The sequence below is a fragment of the Chiloscyllium plagiosum genome, chromosome 23, assembly GCF_004010195.1.
Source record: "Chiloscyllium plagiosum isolate BGI_BamShark_2017 chromosome 23, ASM401019v2, whole genome shotgun sequence".
Classification (NCBI taxonomy): Eukaryota; Metazoa; Chordata; class Chondrichthyes; order Orectolobiformes; family Hemiscylliidae; genus Chiloscyllium; species Chiloscyllium plagiosum.
This window is the reverse complement of record NC_057732.1, coordinates 28,437,519-28,461,906: the sequence shown is the minus strand read 5'-3', so window position 1 is coordinate 28,461,906 and position 24,388 is coordinate 28,437,519. Positions and strand designations below refer to the sequence as shown.

The 24,388-nt window shown below is 38.6% G+C and overlaps 1 protein-coding gene across 10 annotated transcripts in view; it reads right to left on the bottom strand.

The window, feature by feature from the left end:
* The window catches only part of LOC122561717 (voltage-dependent calcium channel subunit alpha-2/delta-1), a 661,591-nt gene that overhangs the window by 366,211 nt on the left and 270,992 nt on the right, over nt 1-24,388 (bottom strand). For 5 of the 10 annotated variants that reach the window (XM_043713760.1, XM_043713766.1, XM_043713767.1 and 2 more), the window contains exons 5-7: nt 21,040-21,084; nt 17,100-17,135; nt 14,645-14,765 (exon numbers count right to left, since the gene is read on the bottom strand). In XM_043713760.1, coding sequence (XP_043569695.1) covers nt 14,645-14,765; nt 17,100-17,135; nt 21,040-21,084 — 202 coding nt within the window. The remainder of the gene's footprint in view (nt 1-14,644; nt 14,766-17,099; nt 17,136-21,039; nt 21,085-24,388) is intronic. The other 5 variants (XM_043713763.1, XM_043713764.1, XM_043713769.1 and 2 more) reach the window with 1 other exon arrangement.

Genomic DNA, 24,388 nt, shown 5'->3' with positions numbered 1-24,388 from the left:
ATTACTGTGGTAAAAAATGTATCAAAACCAGATTTGATTAATGAACCTAATGGTCATTTTCTGCTCCCATGTCAACTGTAATAGTGTCTAATGTATGGCAGCTGACATTCTGTCAAAAAGAAACTGCCTTTTGAAATTTAACTTGCTGGTTTACGGTTTAATAAATGACTCGTTTCCGACCCAGATATTTAATGAATATTAATTGTTTCCCATCAAAATTCAGAGACATTTGCAGGTTCTTTGAGTGGAAAATGGCTTCACAGAATATCACATCGTAATATGATAAGTGTCAGGATTGTTCTCCTTGTGGCAGGTAAGTGAAGAGGTGGCCTGATGGAGTTTTACATGATGAAGAGGTGTTTTGACAGAATAGCTGGAGAAAGCATATTCCCACTGGTAAGGGGGCCACCAAAAGCAGAAACCATAGATTTTATATCGTTGACAAAAAAACAAAGGCGAGAGGAGAAGATTATTTTTCACTCCTATTTGGACATTATCTGAAAAATAGCGAAGGAAGATTCCCGTAGTAATTTTAAAATGGAGTTGGAGCTTAAAGCAGCAAGGGAAAAAAAGTGAGGATGTGGGGCAAAACATTTTCAAAGAACTAGAATACGTATTAAGGACTGAATGGCCTCCATCCGTGCTGCATGTTTCTCTAATTCCGTGATTCATTATGATCATCAACTGTAGTTTTCACTGATACAGATGAGAAAGTTCCATTCAAAACATCTGATTTCATTCCAATTCAAATAAGTGACGACCAACCTGAATTGAACATGAATGGAACAAATTCCCTCATCACAGTTTGAGATACAAATAAGATTTAAAACCTACTGATGAATATTAATGTAAGACTGAGAGACTACATTCTAGTGGTTTGAGTTCCATGGCACAATAAAATTGAGATATTTATTAAAATGGGCTTACTTCTGCTCCAAACCAGATCAAACTGTTGTTGTGGATGAGAGGCAAATCTATTATAATAAATGTGATGAAGATTTTTCTTTATGTATACATAATAAGACTTGGCTGTTCCCAAATCAGCTTTGAGGTGATATCGCTCAGTCAGTTCAGCAGAGACATGCATTGTTCTCAAACTTCAGACTTAAATAAATGGCTGCCCAAGGGAAGACATAACAAGGCAAGGGAGTACTCAACGGAAGGCAAGACATGAGGAAGCTGAGAGAGATCTTGGGATGCCTGTACACAAATCCCTGAAGGTGGCAGGACATGGTTAATAGGGTAGTTAAGAAGACTTATGGGACACTTTCGTTTATTAGTCTTGGCATAAATTATCAGAGCAGAGAGGTACAGGACTTTGGTTAGACCACAGCTGACATACTGTGTGCAGTTCTGGTGACCACACTATATGAAGGATGAGATTGTACTGGAGGAGGTGCAGTGGACATTCACCAGGATGTTGCCTGGCTTGGAGCATTTTAGCAATGAGCAGGGGCTGGATAGGCTCAGGTTATTTTCATCAGAGCAGAGGAGGTTGCAGGGGGACTTGTTGGAGGTATATCAGATTAGGGACAAGGTGGATGGGAAACAGCTATTTCCCCTGAGTCAAAGAGGCAATAATAAGGAGGCACAATTTTAAAGAGGACAGGAGGTTAGAAAGATTTCAGGACACATATTTTCACTTAGAGGGTGGTGGGAATCTGGAATGCTTTGCCTGGGAGGTTAGAAGAGATGGGAGGTTTCACAGCCTTTTTAAAAAATATGGATGAGCACTTGAAATGTCATAACATTCAAGGCTATGGGCTCAGTTCTGGAAAATGGGATGAGTTTAGATAGGTCAGTACACACTGGCTTACCTGACACTTTTCCCACTGCAGGCAAAATAGTGTGACAGAGGGAAAACATCCCACCCTCCCCCCCGCCCCCCACCAATCCAATGCTGTCACACAACATTCCCTGAAAATTCTAGGCCTTTGTTAAAAGAGTAGGACATGTGTAGTTTGATCATCTGAAGCCAGTGTGGCAACTGGATTGCAACAGGTTCCTCACTCTTTAATGAAGTTCGTGAAAGGAATAGCCACAATTTCCATTCCTGATTACTTTTAGGTGGGTTTCAGTGAGAATACCTGCATGTGAACTGCAGGTGATAATAATATCAGACTTCAATGTGATAGCACTGATGCTGAAACTATTCTATCAGCACCAACCATGAGGTTCAGATGTCAAGAACGGCTACCTGAACAGGACACCAGAGAGTGCCTACCACATGGTGCCAGAACCAGCATTTGTCAAGGTCTCCAGCAAATAAAACAGAGATAAAAAGGAAAAATAGCTGACTTCAATTTTTGCAGCACAAAACTATAAGATGTGAGGTGACTACTATTTCCAAAGACTTTTCTTGCCTTTTTGCTGTAGTGGTTAGAACAACAATGATTTACAAACTGTGTCAATGCCGCACTGTAATCAGCTGCTCGATTTGCAAGGTTAGCATACAGTCATACTGAACGATTGCATTGTTTGCAATGTGGAATCAAATCAGAAGCTCGATGCAATGATGAATTAGAACAAAATCCCAAAGAAACTTTCTCACAACTGTTTATAACATAAGTGTGCTACAGCAGCTTGCAGAAATCAACTTTCCTGCTCTGATGCTTCCTTTACTGTCTCTCCATTTACTCAGTGGCCAAGATCATAGGAGCAAAGCACTTATGAGCAGGAGTAAGCTATTCAGCCTTCCAAGCCTGCTTCACCGTTCTTTAAGATCATGACTAATCTGTCAGAACCCTTAATGCCTTTGTCTATCAAAACTCCATGTATCTCATCCTTGAATGGAGGTCTTGAAATGACCCAGCCACCAATGCTTTCTAGGAAAGAAAATTCCACCACTAAACTCTGCCAAGAGAAAAATAATCCTCCTCATCTTCAGCTTCACAATTCATTCTGTGGATATTTCTGAAAGCAGATTAGTGATCTGAAAATATGCACCAGAACTTAATCCCATGTGCAATGTTTCCTATTCCTGCATTGAGATGTATTAGATCACTTGGACATGGTGAATAGGGCAGGCTATGAAGAATGATGAAGGGCTTTTACCCGAAACGGCAATTTTCTGGCTCCTCGGATGCTACCTAACCGGCTGTGCTTTTCCAGCACCACACTCTGGGCTATGAAGAATGCATACCCTTATCGGGCCCTACATGATGTTTTATCAAGTTACACTAAATGGAGAGAAAATCAGGCAGGATCCCTTGCCAACATGCAATTCTCTTATCCAGTTGTTTTTTGTACTTAGAATGTGCTTTGTGATGGAACAGATCTTTTCCATTGCCTTCACATTTGTTCCCTCTCTTCTGCAATCATACTACAGTCTTTACTTTCAAATGATTGACCGAAAATCAATTTTCTCTTGAACAGTTCAAATCTATTATTTCAAGTGAAGGTGATTTTAGCAACCAATACAATTCCATTTCATACTCTGATTGAAGAGTTTGAATTTCTATGTGGATTCTCCAACATCGGTTTGGTAAAAGACATAGAGCAAGATTATGAGCAGTTATTTCCTCCATTAATCGAGGATTCACTGGGAGGCTGGGAGATGAGAGGAACCTCCAAACAAATTCTAACCTAAAGAATCAACATAGTCTCAGGTTTTGGCTTGAAAGGTTTTCAGCAATAGATGAATAAGTGGTTCATATTGTTAAAATAGCAGTTATGAATGCACAAAAACTACAGCCTGGTTGCAAGATTACGATGAAAACCCAAACGTTGTCCATAATGCAGCGCTCCACTGCTTCACGTTTTCACAAAACATCTCTAACTGCCCCACCGTTCAAATACATTGAACAGGGTAAAGTTACTATAGTTGCACAAGGTATTTGCTTGCTTTGATCATTTATTTGTTAAGATGGAATTTCTACTTTTCCTTTTTTCCTGGCTGGAGATGTTAAAAAGAAACTGGGACCCTTAAAAAACAAGGTGCTTTTTTTAAAAAAAGCAAAGATTGTGAGTCAAACTGGCTACTGCAAATTACTTATTTTTGAATTCCACCAAAATAATGAAAACAGACAATTAAATCCACAGGAATTATGAAAGTTCCCGTCTCCGAATGATTGACAATCACCATCCTCCAAACATTCAAATCTTTCTGAAATAAGTCCTCCAACTTCAATCAGATATTCTGAAGCAACTACGGGCATAGACTGATGGACCATCAACGGAATACACAAATGAGCAGGGTACTTCAATGGTCTTACCAAGTAGGAGAGCAGATTTAGACTAAACCACCACAAATTTGAAATCCCCACATCAAGACAAGTCATGCAATAGTTTATCATGTGTGTGTTTATTTTAGTTTCCATGGACTGAAAGATCCTTGTCAGCTTATCCTCTTATACCACCAATAATATGTGTGTGCATGTGGGAGCAGACGTATTTACGTGACATTTCCAGAGAGAAAAAAAAGGTTAAAAAAACAATATTTGGAGATTAACTTGGTTATACTGGACCTCTGTTTTGAAGTGAATAAGATGGATTTGACCAGCATTCAGCACTTACAAAATTTACTATTGTTTTTCCTTCTAAGTACCGAAAGGTGTTGCATCGCCTAGTCTTTTTAGTTCAGGAAAAATATAATAAACTTATCTTGCTCTTTGTTTAACTCAAGCAAGCTGCCAGGATAATTTTTTTAATAGGCTCCAAACATAAACAGTGGGTCACTTACAGAATTAACAAAACACATCCTCTCTAAATTCTAAAGAAAAAAAACTGTTGTGGTCAAACAAAGAGTAGAAGAATAGGATAGACACTGCATCCCTCTTCACCTGGTCATAACATGCTAAATTCATCCCAGAAAGTTAAAAGTACTATCCAATTCAGTCTAAGTGCCCTTTTAATGAAGTCATAGATAAGTTTCTAATTCTTCAGTCTGATGGATTAAGATGATATGCTCTGTTCACACAGTTTCTAGGTGCCCTGTTTCCCTCACTATAGTTGTACCAACTTTTCTTTTCAGCAACATCATAAAAAGAAATGATTAAAATAAAAGATTTAAGAACAAGTCTAAATAGGAATGGAAACAAAACAGAAAATGCAGGTATGACTTTTCCTCCAAACTTAATATTGAACTTGAAAGATTCACTGTTTCTCTCTCCACAAATGCTGCCAGGCCTACTGAACTTCTCCTGGACTTTATGTTTTCATTTCAGATATCTGTTATTCACAGTACATTTCTTTAATTAAACTAACAGTAGCCAGTATTAGATGCATTGTTACAAAAATTTGTGGTTGAGTCTGTTTCACAGCATATCCAGCCATGTCTCTCAGCAAAGTACAGTGTGTCAGAGGACAACAGCAATTACAGGCATTCACCACATTGCCCGAAAGCATATTCTCAGTCTCAGCTATAGTAGGCTAGCTGTAGCCTTAATGATCATCTGTGTGGCTTGTCAAGAATGTGTCACTGTGAGAAGTTCTGAAAAATAACAGAGTTGGTCATTCAGAATTTTCCTGCCTGACATTACAGGCAGGTGTTTTGTAACTTATTTTTAGTATCTATCAAACTTTCACACAAGAATTTTTTTTGTTGCTATAAGATCCTAATTGTTTTGCACTTTCTTTTTCTCAAGGAATTTATCCCACTTGTGGCACAGTACCGTGTAACAAGTGTGTCACTGATCAGTCTTTTACACTGTATTAGAAGGATAATCAGAAGGAAAAATGTCTTGTGAGTGCTACAAACCTGGACTCATAATTTCTCCAATATATAATTCACATGGCATTATAATTACGTTTTCAGTGTGTTCTGTGTACCTTCTCACAGTAAACACATCTACCAGACAGAATCTAGTGGAATCAATGGGAAGTTGTTACAACGGATTAGGAATTAACTACACTCCCAGAGGCAGAAACATGCTATTAAAGTCATGGATATGCATGCGGATTAGGAGCTTTCCAGTGTATCTAATCACTTATGAATAAAACTTTCTACCATGAAATCATATTTCTATTAAAACTGATCATAAAAAATAAAAGACCATTCAATGCATGTATTATGTAATATTTCTGTAACCATCATCTCAGTTTTGGTGTTGAATGCTTGAATGGATTCAATTTCCTATTTTTCTTGCTGAAAGCATATTGCTCTGTAGTTCTGATATTACCTATTGATGGCAGAATAAGCAAAAGCTTTAAGACACATTAAAGTGCTGGGAACGAGCAGAGGCATAGGCAATTTTTTTTAACTCATTCCCAATATCAATTATCATCGGAAGCTGTTACCAAAAGCAAGAGGTTTAAAAATAAGAACTTAATCAAAGATGGAACTAAACCAGACCACCTTGTTTGTCAAGCGTATTACTTCCATAGATCCAACCCTGCCCATTTAAACACTGAAATCTGTGAAAAAAATGCTTCCTGATGTCTGCATAGTACCAGTGTAATAATCTATTTTATGCCTTTTGTTAATGTTGGTCTGTCAGTCCCCCAGAGATAATATCAACATTTATTTTTAATCTGTACACAAAATTTCAAGGTACATTAAAGTAAACGTTACAAGACAATCTGCAGGACATGAGTTGAATTGATTCTCCACACTATGAATGCCTGAGCGCAGTTGTTGTCGTCCACAGTGAAGTACAAAGCACAAGCCAAAAATATATTGAGAAAGTGTGGGAAAATTAGTAAAGGAATACTTAACAGCTGATTCTTCAAGGTCTTCTGACAGCAAAATCCAAGAGGTATTGGCAGAGACCTGGAACTTGTATTGTGACCCAGGAGAAGTTTGACTCAAATCTTGCCAATTCATGAACTAAGCAGTGGGATTGGAACACAGTGTGCTGTACTGTAAAGTTTACTTTTATGTAAAATGAATTTTGTGTGTAAAATTGAAATAAATAGGTGAAAATTGGGCAGACTTACATAGGACATTATGTTTGCCAACAATTTCAAACTGAACATTGTAAGATTTCAAATGAAAAAAGATATTAATGCAGATTTCTGTGGCAGCAAGAACCCTCTGAGATGAAAAAGACAATCAATTCACTGTTTAATCACTTCAAATTTAAACAAACAATTTCAGACAGATTTGTTTTTAATTGAGCTTCACAGAGCAGAAACTATTGCAATGAACTGTAGGCAGAGATGGCTGTTTAACATTGATTAATTTTGCAACTGTCTTCAAAATGCATTTTAATGCAATTTCTGCCAAACAATTAACATTTTTGATGTTTTGATCACTGAAACAGCAACAAATAACATTAACAATGCATATTCAAGCAAAGTAGCATGGAGAACAAAACAGCTTTAATTATTGGTATCTCCCCAACACATAATTTCCCGAATCCATGAGAGATTCTTTAGAGGGAATGATGTGACAGTGAATGGCATTTGCTACAAGATCTAAACTTACTTCTATTGGATGGAAATAGAGTAGTGTCATGACAGCACGATTTGGGGGAAGACACTAATGAGGCAAAAAAAAATGCCCTCAAGGAACAAAATATATCTTGTACGGCAAGGAAATGTCGTAGGTTAAAAGGACACTCAAAATAAATTTAATAAGTAAAGTTAGATAAGTGCCCAAATTAAATGAAAAGAAATCACAGCAAGATCACACAAAGAGCTGCAGAGGTTTGGAACCCTCTTCCGCAAATAGCAGTTGATGCTACATCAATTGTCAATTTTAAATCTGAGTTAGATAAAATTGACCTGCTGCACTTTTCCAGCAACACATTTACAGCTCTGATCTCCAGCATCTGCAGTCCTCACTTTCTCTTACATAAAATTCTGTTGAGCAAATGTATTCAGGGATATGGGTCAAATGCAGGTATGTGGAGTTAGGCCATAGATCAGCCATTATTTCATTGAATGGCAGAACAGGCTCAAGGCACTGAATGGCCTACTCCTGTTTCTATGTTCCTATTTGGATAAAGTCACTTTTGCAAATTAGACAAAAATAATTAAAGTTATAGCTAAATTCAATCAGGTGCTGCCTATGTCATACACTGTTATATACTTTATTAAAAATACCATCATACTGTAAAATGAATTTAGTTTGTTTACTATATTTCTTTAGTTCAATTTAGTATCAAGCATGCCACAGTTTTATTAAAGCTACAAAATAAGCTATGATTGGGTCCACAGCAACCCTCCAGACACAGAAACATAAAACTTCTGACTTTGCAATCCTGTTCACTGGTGCCCCTTAACCAGGAAAGTAGATGTCTCATTCAATTCATAAATGCCCAGTAACTAAATTTCAACACATGGAAAAGCTGCATTTATAGTATTTAAGTGACAGCCTTAAATGTCTCACCATGTTCCTTCTGCCATTATATACAAAATATATTGCTTAAATAGTTCTAACCGCAGTATCACTGTTATTGCCAAAGGTAAATGATTCCAGATAAAGTGATTATGAAAGCTGTATTACTATCATTGCCCAAGGCAAAGTCTTTGTTAATCTCTACAAATGACTGACCAATGAGACTTTGCATTTCAAAGCAGAAAATTGATTAACTAAGTCCCTTGAGTCTTATTAAATGTTCTGACTACGGATGCAGCCTTGGGTACCAATAATACAAGGAGATTAGAAAATGCTGTAGCGTTACCATCATTTTAACCATGCATCGAGCATTTTAACCAAAGTCAACAAATCATTAGATTAGATTAGATTACTTACATTGTGGAAACAGGCCCTTCGGCCTAACAAGTCCACACCGATCCGCCGAAGCGTATACCACCCAGACCCATACTCCTACACTTACCCCTAACCCCTAACACCTAACACTACGGACAATTTAGCATGGTCAATTCACCTAACCTGCACATTTTTTTTTGGACTGTGGGAGGAAACCGGAGCACCCGGAGGAAACCCACGCAGACACGGGGAGAATGTGCAAACTCCACACAGAGGCGGGAATTGAACCCGGGTCTCTGGCGCTGTGAGGCAGCAGTGCTAACCACTGTGCCACCGTGCCGCCCACCGTGCTGCTAACTCTGACGATGTCAACACTACGCAAGGTGGGGAGAGCATTTAATGAAGAACAGGATAAATCCAACACTGTCTTAAATTATGTAACGGAAACACATTTGTAATTATAACTGTTTCCAACTGCTCTCCTGAACTTTTTGAAAATTTTACTTTGGTAAACTGTTTGCTATTTTCCTGAAATTTACCAGATCTCACATCATATTTCCATTGGGAAAGAGCAGCTGTAATGCTAGGAAATTGGTTTTCCTCATTACTAAAAGCATTCACAATTACAGTGAGATCAAGCCAGCTACTTTCCACACAGACAGTACAGATGGATAATGGTAAAATTTAATGAGTAGTGTTGGCATAAAAATGCCAACCAAAAATTGTGACAACAGGAAGTAATATTTATGGACTCAAACTGCCTGCTTTTTCCAGATATTTAACAAAGTAGAGGTACAGACATAAGAGTTGCTGAGGGCAAAGTCTAAAGTATTCCTGATTGTCACACAAACTAGGCATTTATTGCTTCCATCTTCAAGTCCAAGCAACAACCGTCAATTGAGTCAATACTTTCCTTGCTATTTATAATAGTTATTAGAAGCACCAAGCTCAAGTATCACATGAGGCCTGATAAATGTTCAATTCCATACAATCTTTTTTGTAAGTTTTGCCCGGTATGTCACAATGTTCAAGTTTTCTTGGTATTCAATAATAAATGATTTAACGTCTATCTGTTTGTGTTGTTTCACTATTTGAAAGGGGGGGCTTGGAACCTGAGAAGACTGCCAAGGGGGTCCATGGCCAAAAAACTGTTGAGAATCCCTCATTGAGAGTACAAGTTGACTGAACAGCTTGCTTTTCGTTTATCTATTATTATCAAAGTTATAAAACTTGTGATTCTTCAAGTGGCAATTCAAAACCCTGAAAGAAAGTCATCAGTTCTCTGGCCTGATGAAACCGCTGTATTCACACACATCACCCATATCTTACTTCCAAGTCTACTTGATTGTGTCCAATATCAACGTGCTGTACAACAATGCATTTCTCAGCAAAATTAGATTGGCCCTGGGGAATTGGGATGAACAACAGAATTATTTATGGCAACTGTTACCAATAATGCCACTGCAACAAATTCCCAGACAATCACCTCTACTAAGGTCGAAGAAGTCAAGACAAGTATAGCAAGCAAACTGCTCCATATGTCAGAAGCTGAGGTCAGGAGAGGAGATAGAGTTGAGAATGAAACCAAACAGAGGATTAGGAAAAGTTTTTTTTTCCTCCAAAAAGGGTATGAGTAGAGAAACCAACCAAGTCAGGAATCAAGGAACATTGTAAAGAAATGATAGATTATAGCTCTGTAAAAAACAAATGAGAGTGAAAATCAAACTAATATTTAAGGGGCATTGTAATAAAAATCAAATAATTAAATGAAACTTACAAAATGTGAACTAAAATAGTTGTGAAGGCACATTATATATAATGAAGGACATCGTAGATATAGAATGTGGGGAAATAAGATGGTGACATCTTGAAAAATGTCCATATTACATAGGAGAAACTACTGGATGTCTTGAAACTCATAAAGGTGGATAAATCCCCTGGACCTGGTCAGGTGTACCCTAGGACTCCGTGGGAAGCTCAGGAAGTGATTGCTAGGCTCCTTGCTGAGATATTTGTATCATTGATAGTCACAGGTGAGGTCCCTGAAGAGGGAAGGTTGGCTAACGTGGTACCAATATTTAAGAAAGGTGGTAAGGATAAGACAGGAAACTATAGACCGGTAAGCCTGATGTCAATGGTAGGCAAGTTATTGGAGGGAATCCTGAGGGACAGGATTTACACGTATTTGGAGAGGCAAAGAATGATTAGGGATAGTCAACATGGCTTTGTGCGTAGGAAATCATGCCTCATGAACTTGATTGAGTTTTTTGAAAAAGTAACAAAGAGGATTGATGATGGCAGAGCGGTGGATGTTATCTACATGGACTTCAGTAAGGCGTTCAACAAGGTTCTCCATGGGATACTGGCTAGCAGGTTAGATCTCATGGAATACAGGGAGAACTAGCCATTTGGATACAGAACTGACTCAAATATAGAAAACAGAGGGTAGTGGTGGAGGGTTGCTTTTCAGACTAGAGGCCTGTGACCAGTGGAGTGCCATAAGGATCGGTGTTGGGTCCACTACTTTTTGTCATTTATATAAATGATTGGAATATGAACAATATGAATGTGGAGTTTAATTTAGATAAATGTGAGGTGCTGCCTTTTGGGAAAGCAAACCTTAGCAGGACTTATACACTTAGTGGTAAGGTCCTAGGGAGCGTTGCTGGACACAAAGAGACCTTGGATTGCAGGTTCATAGCTCCTTGAAAGTAGAGTCACAGGTAGATAGGATAGTGAAAAAGGCGTTTGGTATCCTTTCCTTTACAGGTCAGAGCATTGAATATAGGGGTTGGGAAGTCATGTTGCAGCTGTACAGGACATTGGTTCGGCCACTTTTGGAATATTGCATGCAATTCTGGTCTCCTTCCTATGCGAAGGATGTTGTGAAACTTAAAAGGGTTCAGAAAAGATTTACAAGGATGCTGCCGGGGTTGGAGGATTTGAGCTATAGGAAGCGACTGAATAGGGTGGGGCTGTTTTCCCTGGAGCATCAAAGGCTGAGGGGTGACCTCATAGAGGTTTATAAAGTCATGAGGGGCATGAATAGGATAAACAGACAAAGTCTTTTCCCTGGGGTCAGGCAGTCCAGAACTAGAGGGCATAGATTTAGGGTGAGAGATGAAAGATATAAAAGAGAACTAAGGGGCTACTTTTTCACATAGAGAGTGGTGCACCTATGGAATGAGCTACCAGAGGAAGTGCTGGAGGCTGGTACAATTGCAACATTTAAAAGGCATCTGGATGGGTCTATGAATAGGAAAGGTTTAGAAGGAGTAGGGCCAAGTGCTGGCAAATGGGACTAGATTAGGTTGGGATATCTGGTCGGTATGGACAAGTTGGACTAAAGGGTCTGTTTCCGTGCTATATATTTCTATGACTCTCTGCGGTGCCCACCAGTTGTGTAAAGTCAGAATAGGTTTATCTGTGCACAGTCATTGTCAAGTAAATGCTCTAATCCCGCAGACTCTAAGCCTTAATGGAGACAATTAACAATATCTATTTTAAGCTGCAATTTTAGCAAAATTCAATTTCTAAACAGGCAAAGATTTCAGAAGCACTACTGGTTTAGGAAGGTCACAGCAGACATCAGGAATATGATGACCTAATGGCACAATCACTGAATTAGTAATCCAGAGACCCCAGTCCTTCAGACATAAGTTCAAACCCAGCAAGGCTTTTGGGAAAATTTACATTCAATGAATTAAAACTGAAATTGAATGTTTAACATAATAATATGGACCATGCAGCTACTTTCAATTGTTGTAACAACCCATTCAGTTCACTCATGCCTTTTAGGGAAGAAAATCTACCCTCTATACCTGGTCTGGCTGACATGTGACTCCAGACCCATAGCAACTGGCCTCTGAAATGGCCTAGTAAACCAGTCAGTTCAAGTAAAAATAAAACAGGCAACTAACACTAGAGTTGCCAGTGACATTGACACACCACAAAAGAATAAATAATAAAGACATTTTATTTGGTATAATAGTAATATAGCTATGAAATAAGACTTTTGAGCTAAAATATATAGAAAAAGTAGAACACCTTTAAAAGCAAGGATCGAATAGATGGGCTACCTTGTATTTCACATTTTACATGTGTATAAAGGTGATGGAGCATGGTCATGCCATTCTTTTATATTTTTCGCTTTTGTCTATATTAGCACTTTGTTGAGGTTATCATATAACTTACACATACACTCCAAGTGCCTAAGGTGTTCCTAGGTTCTGTTACTGATACCAGAGTATATCAGACAACGTGTAGGCACAGCGTCACATCACAAAGGGAATAGAGACCACAAAACTGACTCCTTGCAAAAAAGCAGAGTTGTAGAATTAACACAGAAAGAGTGAAGTGGATTGAAAATTGTTTCCACAATGGAATATTTAATTATTTGTATTGCAAATGACTGATTAATAAAGCATAAGAGTAATCAGTCCTCAGGCATGACTTTTCATTCTGCTATAAATAATTGTGAAGCTGGCAACAAATAATGTGGGAGCACATATGTAAAAAATGAAAAAATATTCACAGATAAGATCTGGAAAAGATCAAAAGCTTTGAACTACTGAATATAAAATATTCTTTGTGCTTTTCTTTGTAATTATGCATTAGTCGCATTATAAAAGTTAACTCAGTGGTGCAAAATCAAAACAAAGAACAGGAATTTTTCACTGCACAGCTGTGCTGAAGAGCCTGGTTAATGTATTCACTACAATGAAAGCAAGCCTCTGTACAAATATATTATCACACCCTGGGGTAACATTCTCAATTCACACCACAGCAGGTGGCACATATAATGCATTTTACAATCAAATATTTGGATACTGTAACTTCCAATCTGAATAGGATAAGAATGATGGTGTGGTTCTTTTACATTTATATGTGGATTGCGATCCACAGTTTAGAAACCCTGAACCAAGTTTTACACAATCCTTAAAGATGCAAAGTTGCATCTCTTCCACGTTGCAATGTCTAGCAACCAACAGTCTACACTGCAGAATAAAAATAGCATGAGGACATTTAGGCATTCTTTGAGTATTACTTGCCTTGCAGAGAAGACAAACATGTGTATTAAGTAGAAATTTATATACAGACAAATTGACTAAATAGATATTAGATCAGCTTCTTATTACCAAAGGCTGATGAATAGCATGCATTCCATTTGAAAAATAAATTACTGCACAATATCATATAAAGTGCACATTTGAGGGAACCATCATCTTAAAGTGCAGAGTAACTGAGAGAAATAATATATCTGCTTTAAATACCATGACTTGATATAAATGGCAAAGCATACAACAGTGAATATGTTTAAGATGACTATCTGCATCATTTTAGATACCATCAACATAATTACTCTGCTGGTCTATATCACATGCTTTAAAGCTCTGCTCAGTTTCCATTAACAGCTGGACAATCATCATAATCTAAATAAGTAAACAAATTCCAAGTTTCTAGGGCTGGTGAATTTTCCTGAAGAGATATTCTCCAAAATCCATGCAACAAAGTTATTTCTAATTTAGTGGTAAGCTTGAATGAAAATCCAGCTTCTATTGTTTCATCATAGCCTTCCTATGATGTACCACAAACTGTACACTGTTCTGACCACCTTAAAATAAAACTGCTCAAGCGTAGGATTTATATATTCACCTAGGGTGGCACAGTGGCTCAGTGGTTGGCACTGCTGCCTCACAGTGTCAGAGAGTCAGATTTGATTCCACCCTCATGTGACTGTCTGTGTGGGGTTTGCACATTCTACCCATGTCTGTATAGTTTTCTCCCACAAACCAAAGATCTGCAGGTTAAGTGGATTGGCCATGCTAAATTGCCTACAGTCCCCAGGGATGTGGAGGGTTTGGTAGATTAGCCATTGGAAATACAGGCCGAAAGGCATACGGTTGGGGGGGTGGGTCTGGGTGGGATGTTCTTCGAGGAGTTGATGTGGACTTGATGGGCTGATTGGCCTGTTTCTACACTGTAGAGATTCTATCTATCTATCAAGGAGAATTTGATACAGAACATAAAAGAGAAGAAGATACTTACAGCCCTCGTAGATGTCAGTGGGGATGTGGACAGCTGTGTGGTTGAAGTCCACACGGCGTCGGAAAGCTTGGTTGAACTGAAAATCAGGTTTGATCCTTGGGCGGCTTTCATTTCTGTCAGACTTTAGGGGGAAGAAAATCAAAGAGTGAACATTTAAGAACTCTGAGACTCTGACACAATCTTGTTTCTTGCGTATAATTATTGGATTATAAAGACATCTAAGCTGCAATGTTATCATTATATGAGATTATTAATTCTACATGAGTGTCATTTACTCATGAATATTAGAGACATTACACCCTGTTGGTTGGACAATAACAATGCATAAAAAGCAACATAGAAGGGGTTTTAAGCCAATAAACTACAAAGTGAAAATTTTAGAACAAGCTAAAATTTTGCATATGTACAAACATGATTGCACTTTTATTCTAACATTTTGAAAGTAATTTAAAAATCCCAAATTGGTGATGACATCCAAGAAAAGCTAATTTATGATGGATTTTTGATTACATAGAAAGGAGCCTACTCTACAAACAAAGAATCAGCGATAATTTATCATTTTTAACAACAGAAATAACATGGAGCCTCTCAGAGTAACTGAATTCAAATAGAGGGCAAAGATTCATATTGGAATTGGGAATGTAATAGAGATTGGTGAATGGATATAATGAGATTTTCAGGTATGCAAGCTGCAATTAATGGGACGCTGCAAGTATCAGTACAATCCATATTAATGATTTAATGAGCAGACTTGGTGTAATATATCCAAGTTCAGTTGGTTAGGTACTGTGAGTTGGGGAAGGAAGTTGTGAAGAGGATGCTCAGAGATAACAAAGAGATATAGACAGTTTAGGTGAACTTAGATTCTGGCAATGGTGGAAAAGTGAGAATTTATCCTTATTGGTTGGAAAAGTAAAAGCAGAATATTTTTAAATGCTGAGAGATTGGAATGTTTGCATTCAGAGGGGTGTGGCAGCCCTTGTGCACAAACCACAGAAAGGTAAAATGCAAGTAGAAACAAGCAAGTTTGTTTTTAAAGGGAACGGATGGTTTGCTGAAATCCACTTATTTAATGATGCCTCTCCGTTCAGAAAAAAATATTTTGTCACTACAAATAATGATAGTCAACACTAAAACATAATTGGGAGTTTGTCCAAAGCTGTTGTTCATTCGTGGATCTCTCTCTTCAGTACTTTCTACTGGGAAATAGCAATTGCAGAGGTTATTCTACCTTTTATACACTTTGTTCAAAAAGCCTCCACAGTTACAGAAGTGGGAGAAGGAAATTGCAATTTTAAAATACATTGTTTCTGAGGTTCAATTAAGTAAAAGGTTGCAGCTGACTTTAGTCCTTTAGCAGCTGAAGCCGTAAGGCACATGGGTGGAAGAGCTGCAAGCTAAATACTGCAGTGATCCAACAAGTAGGTTGACAGATCTTGTATCAGGATTGGAGAATATTAAAAAATGACAAAACCAAAGATTGTTCAGCTGATAAAAATTACAATACTGATATAATATTGTTTTCCAAAATGATAAAAGCACAAACATGTTAGTAAACAAAAGTTCTTTGTATTAAACCACCAAAATTGGTATGAATAAAACATTTAAAAAATTGCAGCCAAGTGGTTCAAATCACAAAAAACATTGAAATCTATGAAGTTGTTTTCCTGAAAACATCAGGACCTTACAGTTTTTTTTCATTAATTCTAAGTTTCCTCCCCAGAACAGTCCTCATTCAAATATGGAAAGAAAGGATTTCTAATTATAGAGTCATAGAGATGTACAGCATGGAAACAGACCCTTCGGTCCAACCCCTAAATTCACTGCATTCATAATATTTAGATTTCTCTATGGTGTTGGTAACAGGCTCCAAGTTGTGCAAAATGAACATTCGCACAATCTCAATTTGACTAGGATTGTTCCTTTTTTTTTAAATGCCCTGCATTCCTTACTTTGGCATTGTTGACAATCCAATATGTTAATCACCAAACAATGTGCCAATTAAAAAGGCAGAAATGTTCTTCTAAGGGTTTAACACTACCTGAATTTGAAGCATTCCTGCTGAATATCGAACCTGATTCCATTCCCCAGGCCGCACAAGGGACAGGTAAAGATTTTGAGCAAACCACTCTGTTTATACACTTTACCCAGCAGAATTAAAGCTCTGATGTGATGGTGTCAACAGTCAAGTAGTTTGCTGCAACTCACTGCAAGTCAAGATTGGGCATTGGGGTGACACGTTGGAAGATGGGACTATATTCAAAGCAAGGCTGCATCTCCAGGATGGAGCAAAGAACATTGACGAGAAAAGGAAAGCAGCTCCTTCAGAATTATTTGGGGGGCACTTCAGAATTAAATCATTTTTAAAAACTGCAAGTTGCTGCATGTTATAACAGCTCTAAAGCTAACTCTAATCTAAATTCACCAGATCTAGGATCTAATAAATCCACATAACCTTGAACCTCGTGAATCCTTCGTCTTGCTTTAAAACCTGTAATAATGAACATTGTTACTAAAGAGAATAACTTAAATTAAACATGGAGTTCTTAAAGGGTTCATCACATAGCTAATACAGACTAAGGACATGACTGTTTCTCTGCCTTAACCAGAAGGAGCTCAATATATCAAATAGAATTCACACTCTGGAGTGCAATTCCTGCAGGACATATTAAGTACATGACACCAATTTTGTCAAAGTCCATTTCCATCCAACTTTCCAGCCACATTTCTGTAGGTCGGGTGTAAAAATGGAAATCCTCATAAATAATGAGGGCCTGAGGAATTCACGGCATAAACTCCTTTTATAAAAGTTAAAAATTAAAGTTTTAAATTAATCATTGTCCACACAATCTTTAAGAATATGCAACGAGAGATAAAATACAATGAAGGTCTCAATGGCAATTGTTTTTTAAAAATGATCAAAAACATAGGAATAGAAGATTTGAAAAATGGCTTCTCCCTGCTGCAATGAAAATTCCAAACTTCATTTTGAACCAGCGTTTTCTTTTACTTACTCAAGGGACATGGGTATCGCTGGCCAGCCAGCATTTATTGCTTGTCCTAGTTGACCTTGAGGTGGTGGTGAGCTGCCTTCTTGAACTACTGCTGTCCATTACTGTAGGTGGACCCCCGCAATGCCCTTGGGAAGGGAATTCCAGGATTTTGACACAGCAAAAGTGAAGGAATGGCAATATATTTCCAAGCCAGGATGGTGAGTGGCTTGCAAGGAAACTTGTAGGTGGTGGTGTTTCCATGTAACTGCTGCCCTTGCCCTTCCAGAATGAAGTGGTCACAAGTTTGGAAGGTGCTCACCAAGGCTCTTTGGTGACTTTCTGCAGTGCATCATGTAGATAGTACACACTGCTGTTACTGAGCATCAGTGGTGGAAGAGTGGATGCTTATGGATATGGTGCCAATCAAGTTAGCTGCTTTGTTCTGGAGGTGCCAAGCTCTTTCAGGATAATAAGAGGTGCACCCGTCCAGGCAAGTAAGGAGTATTCCATCACACTCCTGACTTGTGGACAGGCTTTGTGGAGTCGGGAGGTGATTTACTCCCTGCAGTATTCTTAGTATCTAACCTGCTCTTGTAGACACTATGTGTGTACGCTGAATCCAATTGAGTTTCTGGCCAATGATAATCCCCACGATATTAGTAGCAGGGGATCTGTGATGGTAACACCATTGAATATCAAGGGGCAGTGGTAAGATTGTCTCTGATGGTCATTGCTTGGCATTTGTATGGCATGAATGTTCCGTGCCACCTGTCAATCCAAGCCTGGATATTGGTTGGATCTTGTTGCATTTGGACATGGACAGCTTCAATATGTGAAGAGTATTGAACATTGTGTAATCATCAGCTAACATCCCCATGTCTGACCTCATGATGGAAGGAAGATAATTGATGAAGCAGCTGAAGATGGTTGGGCCTGCGACACTACCCAGAGGAACTCCTCCAGAGATGTCCTTGAGCCGAGATGGCTGGCCTCCAACAACCACACAATCTTCCAGAGTTTGCTCCCTGACACCTTTCCATTCCCATTTTGCTGGGGCTCCTTGATGCCACACTCAGTCGAATGCAGCCTTGATGTCAAAGGCGATCACTCCCTCACGTCTGAAATTCATCACTTTTGTCCATGTTTGAACCAAGGCTGTAATGAATTCAGGAGGAGTGGCTCTGGCAGAACCCAAACTGGGCATCACTGTTATTGCTGAGCAGCTGCTTCATGATAAAAATATTGATGACACTTTTCACCACTTTTACCAATGATCAACAGTAGATTGATGGGGCGGTAATTATCTGGGTTAGATTTATGCTGGTCTTTTGTGTACAGGACACACCTGGGCAATTTTCCATGTTGTTGATTAGATGCTAGTGTTGTAACTGTACTGGAAGAGCTTGGTCAGGGGAGAGGCATGTTCTGGAGCACATGTCTTCAGTACTACTGTCGTAATGTTGTCAGGCCCCATCACCATGCTGTATCCAGTGCCTCCAACTGTTTCTTGATGTCACATGGAGTGAATCAAATTGGTTGAAGACTGGTATCTGTGATGCTGGGGACCACTGGAAGAGGCCAAGATGGATCATTCACTCAGCACTTCTGGCTGAAGATTGCTGAGAGATGTTTCATTCAGCCTTATCGTTTGTGCTGATCTGTTGGGTTCTTCCATCATTGAGGATGGGGATATTTGTAAAGCCTCCTCCTCCAGTGAGTTGCTTAATGTACACCACCATTCCCCACTAGATGTGGCAGGACTATACAGCATAGGTCTATTGGTCTGTCTATCATTTGCTACTTTGTTGTTTGGCATGCAAGTAGTCCTGTTTGGTCATTTCACCAGGTTGACACCTCCTTTTTAGATATGGCTGGTGTTGTTCCTGGCATGTCCTCCTGCACTCTCCATTGAACCAGGATTGATCCCTGGCTTGATGGTAATGGTTGAGCAGGGGATATGCCGGGCCATGAGGTTTCAGATTGTGCTGGAGTATAATTCTATTGCTATTGATGGCCCACAAAACCTCATGGATGCCCAGTCTTGAGTTGCTAGATCAATTTGAAGTCTATCCCATTTGGTGATAGTGCCACACAACATGATGGAGGATATTCTCAACGTGAAGGCGGGACTTCATCTCCCCAAAGACTGTGCTGTTGTCACTCTTACCAATACTATCATGGACAGATACATTTGCAGCTGGCTGATTGGTAAGGATGAAGCCAAGTTTTTTCCTCTTGTTCCCTTACCACCTGCCACAGATCAGTTGCTTGTCCTTTAGGACCCAATCAGGTTAATCAGTAGTGCTGTTTTCGAGCCACTCTTGGTGGTGGACATTGAAATTCCCCCACCTAGCGTACATTTTTCGCCCTTGGCAAACTCAGTGCTTTCTTGAAGTATTATTCAACATAGAGGAGTACTGATTAATCAGCCAAAGAAGGACAGCATGTGGTAACCAGCAGGGGGTTCCTTGCCCAATTTTAATATCATGCCATGGGACATCATGGTGTCCAGAGTTAATGTTAAGTGCCTCCAGGGCAACTCCCTCCCAACTGTATACCACTGTGCCACCACCTCTGCTGGGTCTGCCCTGCCAGTGAGACAGGACATATCTGGTGGTATTTTGGACATTATCTGCAAGATATGACTTTGTGAATATGACTATATCAGATTGTTGCTTGACTAGTCTATGAGACAGCTCTTGCAAGTTTAGCACTAGCCCCCAACTGTTAGTAAGGAGGACTTTGCAGGATATACAGGCCTATTTTTGCTGTTGTCTTTTCTGATGCCTCAGTCAATGCTAAGCTGTCTGCCTAGTTTCATTTCTTGGTTGAAGTTTCATAGCAATTGATAAACTGAGTGGCTCTAGGCCATTTTGGAGTTGAGAGTCAACCACATGGCTGTGGCTCTGGCGCCACACATAGGCCCGACCTGCTGAGAATGGCAGATTTCCTTCTCAGAAGGACATTATTGAACCAAGTGAGTTTTTCTAACAATGAACCCTTGGCAGGAAACCTCAACCTAAGAAAATCTTAACTTCATGTCAATTCTCCAAAAATAAGTTGCATCATTCATTGTTTACTAGCTTCAGAACCTTTTGCGATGTGCAAGGTCCATCAATAATTACACTAAAGCATATATTGAATGTTGAGTCTTTTTATTTCGTGTTATTGTTGATTTTAAAAATTGCATTTTTTGCTTAAAGATATCCTTGAATGAAGTAGACAGTACAGAATACATAAACAGATTGGTCCCATCTTTCAAGGACAATGATAACAGCACAGTATTTTCTTAATATAGAATCAACTGTGAAAGCTCAGGTACATACTCATTTTGAAAAAAAAACATTGATTTCTGAAAAGAATGGTCCACAATTCAAGCCCATTATTTTACCCCATACTTACACCCATGAGATCATCCTTCGCATTGTAGTATATCACATCATTATCCTGAAGAAATAAAGAAAATAATAATTACCAAAACAAAAAGTGCACAATTCATGATTCATTCAAAATAGCAATGACAAATAATCCTTGGAAACAAAGTCAGTAGAATTAAAGCTAAGACTATCCTACAGTGATGTGCAACCACTGTAGTGGCATCTTAAGGGTGACCCTGCTACAAAGAACACATTTTTATATGTCTGAAATATTCAATCTTTCATATGCACATTTCCTGTATATAGTAGCGAGACCATCCTCCTTTTCAAGTTTCATTTGTGTTTTTAGTGTCAACATTTGGAAATGCATTGTCGTTTGGCTAATAGCAAAAGTGGAACAAATGGCATAAAGCAATCACAATGAGCCAGAATATTTAAGGATCAGGGATGAATGAAAGAGCTGATACAAACAAGGAGATGGAAATATTGTGAACCAAAAATTGAACACAATTGAACTAGGTAGAAAATAGCAATGAAAAAATCGACAGGCTTATAAACACAAACCAATCATGAATAACCAATTTGGAAAATTTACTGAGAAGAGAACAACTCAAACAAAAGGGGAGAAAAACATAATCCAACTGCAAAACATTATTTAGACTTCCAGTGCTAGTAATAACTTAAATTTCCAGTGGCCAAAATGAGACTTGAAACAGAATCATATTTTAAAATGACACATTTCACAAGAATTAAAATTACTGAAATGTTATTTAACAGCCACAAACATTTTAATTGAAGTCAAAAAATAGAAATTGCTGGAAAATCTCAACATGTCTGGCAGCATCTGTGGAGAGAAATCATTTCAGGTTGAGTGATCCTTCCTGAGAACTGTCTCTGATTTATAGCATCCACAGTTCTTCCAATTTTGTTTTTAACTGAAGTGTTCTGGATCTCCAAAAGCTTGTTTGGCATGGGCATTTGTGGTTTCATATGAGCTATAACAATGTAAGTGGAAGATAGATTCTGCTGTCTAAGTATCTGCAATGTGTATCATTTTATAGGTCCTTCTAGTAACTAGCCATATATTTGAATATTTCTTATCCACTTCCAACAAGATTTTGTGGGGTTTTCTTTTGTAACATTAGCTAAAGAAAGCCCAAGAAAACAGTTCAATACTTTTACTGCTGAATACTGACCTTGGCCAGCACAATTTGCACAATGCCTTGATGCTTATGTTCAACTTTAAGAACAGCAAGGCAATACCATGAAGTAAATATCAAACTAAAGATCAAACTTTGAACATTTTCACAGAATAATGGACAAAGTTGTAGAATTGGCAAAAATCCAAAAAATACCATCAAATAATAACAGGATTTTGACAATCGCACCAAACCAATGGTCCTGGTACTATGTTATGTACAGCAAGACATAATCCACCTAATGTTGCTAAACATTGCACATGCAAGTTACATGTATCAATGTGCAGAGATGTTAGCTGTGGCACAGTTGGCAGAACTTCCACTTGAGTCAGAAAGTTGTGGTTCCAAATCTTGCTCCAGATACTTGAACGCAAATTCTAGGATGACCCACAGGTGCAATACTAAGTGCTGCACTGTCAGCAGTGCTATCTTTTGGATAGATATTAAAGCTAAGGCATGCTACATACTGCAAGTACAACGGCAACATATGATATCTGAAATAAGAGCAAAAAGCTGGAAATGCTCAGCAGATCAGGCACCATCTGTGGAGAGGACAACAGAGAAAATATTTCAGACCAATAAGCCCTCCTCAGAGTAGAATATACGCAGCATTTTCTGTTTACAGTATAGAACACAAGCAGTGTCACAAATCTGAAAGCCAGGGGTATTTGAAAACCAGATGCTTTTACAAGTTGCTAAATCTGAATTTGTAAAATAACTTGGTGGCTTGCTGCACTCGGCACTGCATTGACAGATCAGACTCGTTAATGGCTTTGTGTGCCTGTTTCTTCCCATGTGCCAAGTGACCCTTGACCCCACCAGAACCAATTTTGCCCAATCTTCTGAACATGATTTCACCCAAAACCAACAAGGTCTAGCATGAACCCAGTCCCAAGATTTCCAGATTTGAGATAGTATACCTGAAAGTATCCTTTGAACAATACACTGTGAACCAATCAAATTATAACAATTTGTCACCAAATAAGCCACACTTTTAAAGTCAGGAGCCTGAATAAGAAAATATTGATTAATTTTACCAGTTAAAATGAAGGGACCACAGGGATCAGAAATAGTTAACTTTGTTACAATAGAATCAGTACGAAATTGCCTGCATGACATACACAAACAACATTCATACACACATACTCAATGTACTGATGGACTACTGACCATAACCTCTGGCATAAACTGGGCCATGAGCATTCATTATCAGAAGCAAAATGAATGCCAATAGGAAGACAGAATATAACATGCCAGTCTTTATTGAACAAAAAGGATGGTGGAGCTGCCTGTAACTGGAGTTCTGCCCATTTTCACCAAGTTTTCATCAAACTGAGCAAAGTTGCAGTAACAATCTTCCACAGGCTTTATTGAGCAGTCCCAGCATCACACTGCCAGAATTGGCAGGTTTTGGAATAGAGGGCGCGCTGCATACAACTTAAGCAAACTCCACATCTATTCCCACTTTTAACACTTTACTAAAGAGTACTATTGCAATTTATGACATGGAGCACTGATTTGTTTTTATGAATGAGTCATAGATTGAGGTTCCATTCTTCCTATCGAATAACTGAAAAACAAGCACTTTTTGGCCATGCTAAATTGCCCATAGTGTATGTTATTAGTCAGGGGTAAATATAGGGTAAGGGAATGGGTCTGGGTGGGTTACTCTTCAGAGGATCAGTGTGGTCTTGTTGGGCCGAAGAGCCTATTTCCACACTGTAGGGATTCCAGTTCTAAAAAAAATCATAGCCCTCAATATCCAAAGGGAAATTTGGGATGCACGAATAACAGCAAAAGATAAAAAGTGGTCAACCACAGCTGGTGGATATTCAGTAGAAATAGTTACCAAACCCTCTTAGCATTTCAGCTTTGTTGCCTCTCATAAAAATAGAAATTCTATCAATAGGTTAAATTACAGTTCACAGAAATTAATTCCTCAAGAAAACCATGAGGCAACCGTGGCTGATAGGGAAGTCAGGGCCAGCAGAAATCCAAAAGCAAAATAAAAAGCATGTCATGTGGTGCAGATGAATGGGAAGCCAGAGGATTGGGAAGGCTTTAAAAACCAGCAGAGGAAACTAAAAAAGCAATAAATGGGGAGAAGATGAAATATGAGCGTAAGCTAGCCAGTAATATAAAAGAAGATTGGAAGAGTGTTTTTAAATAAATAAA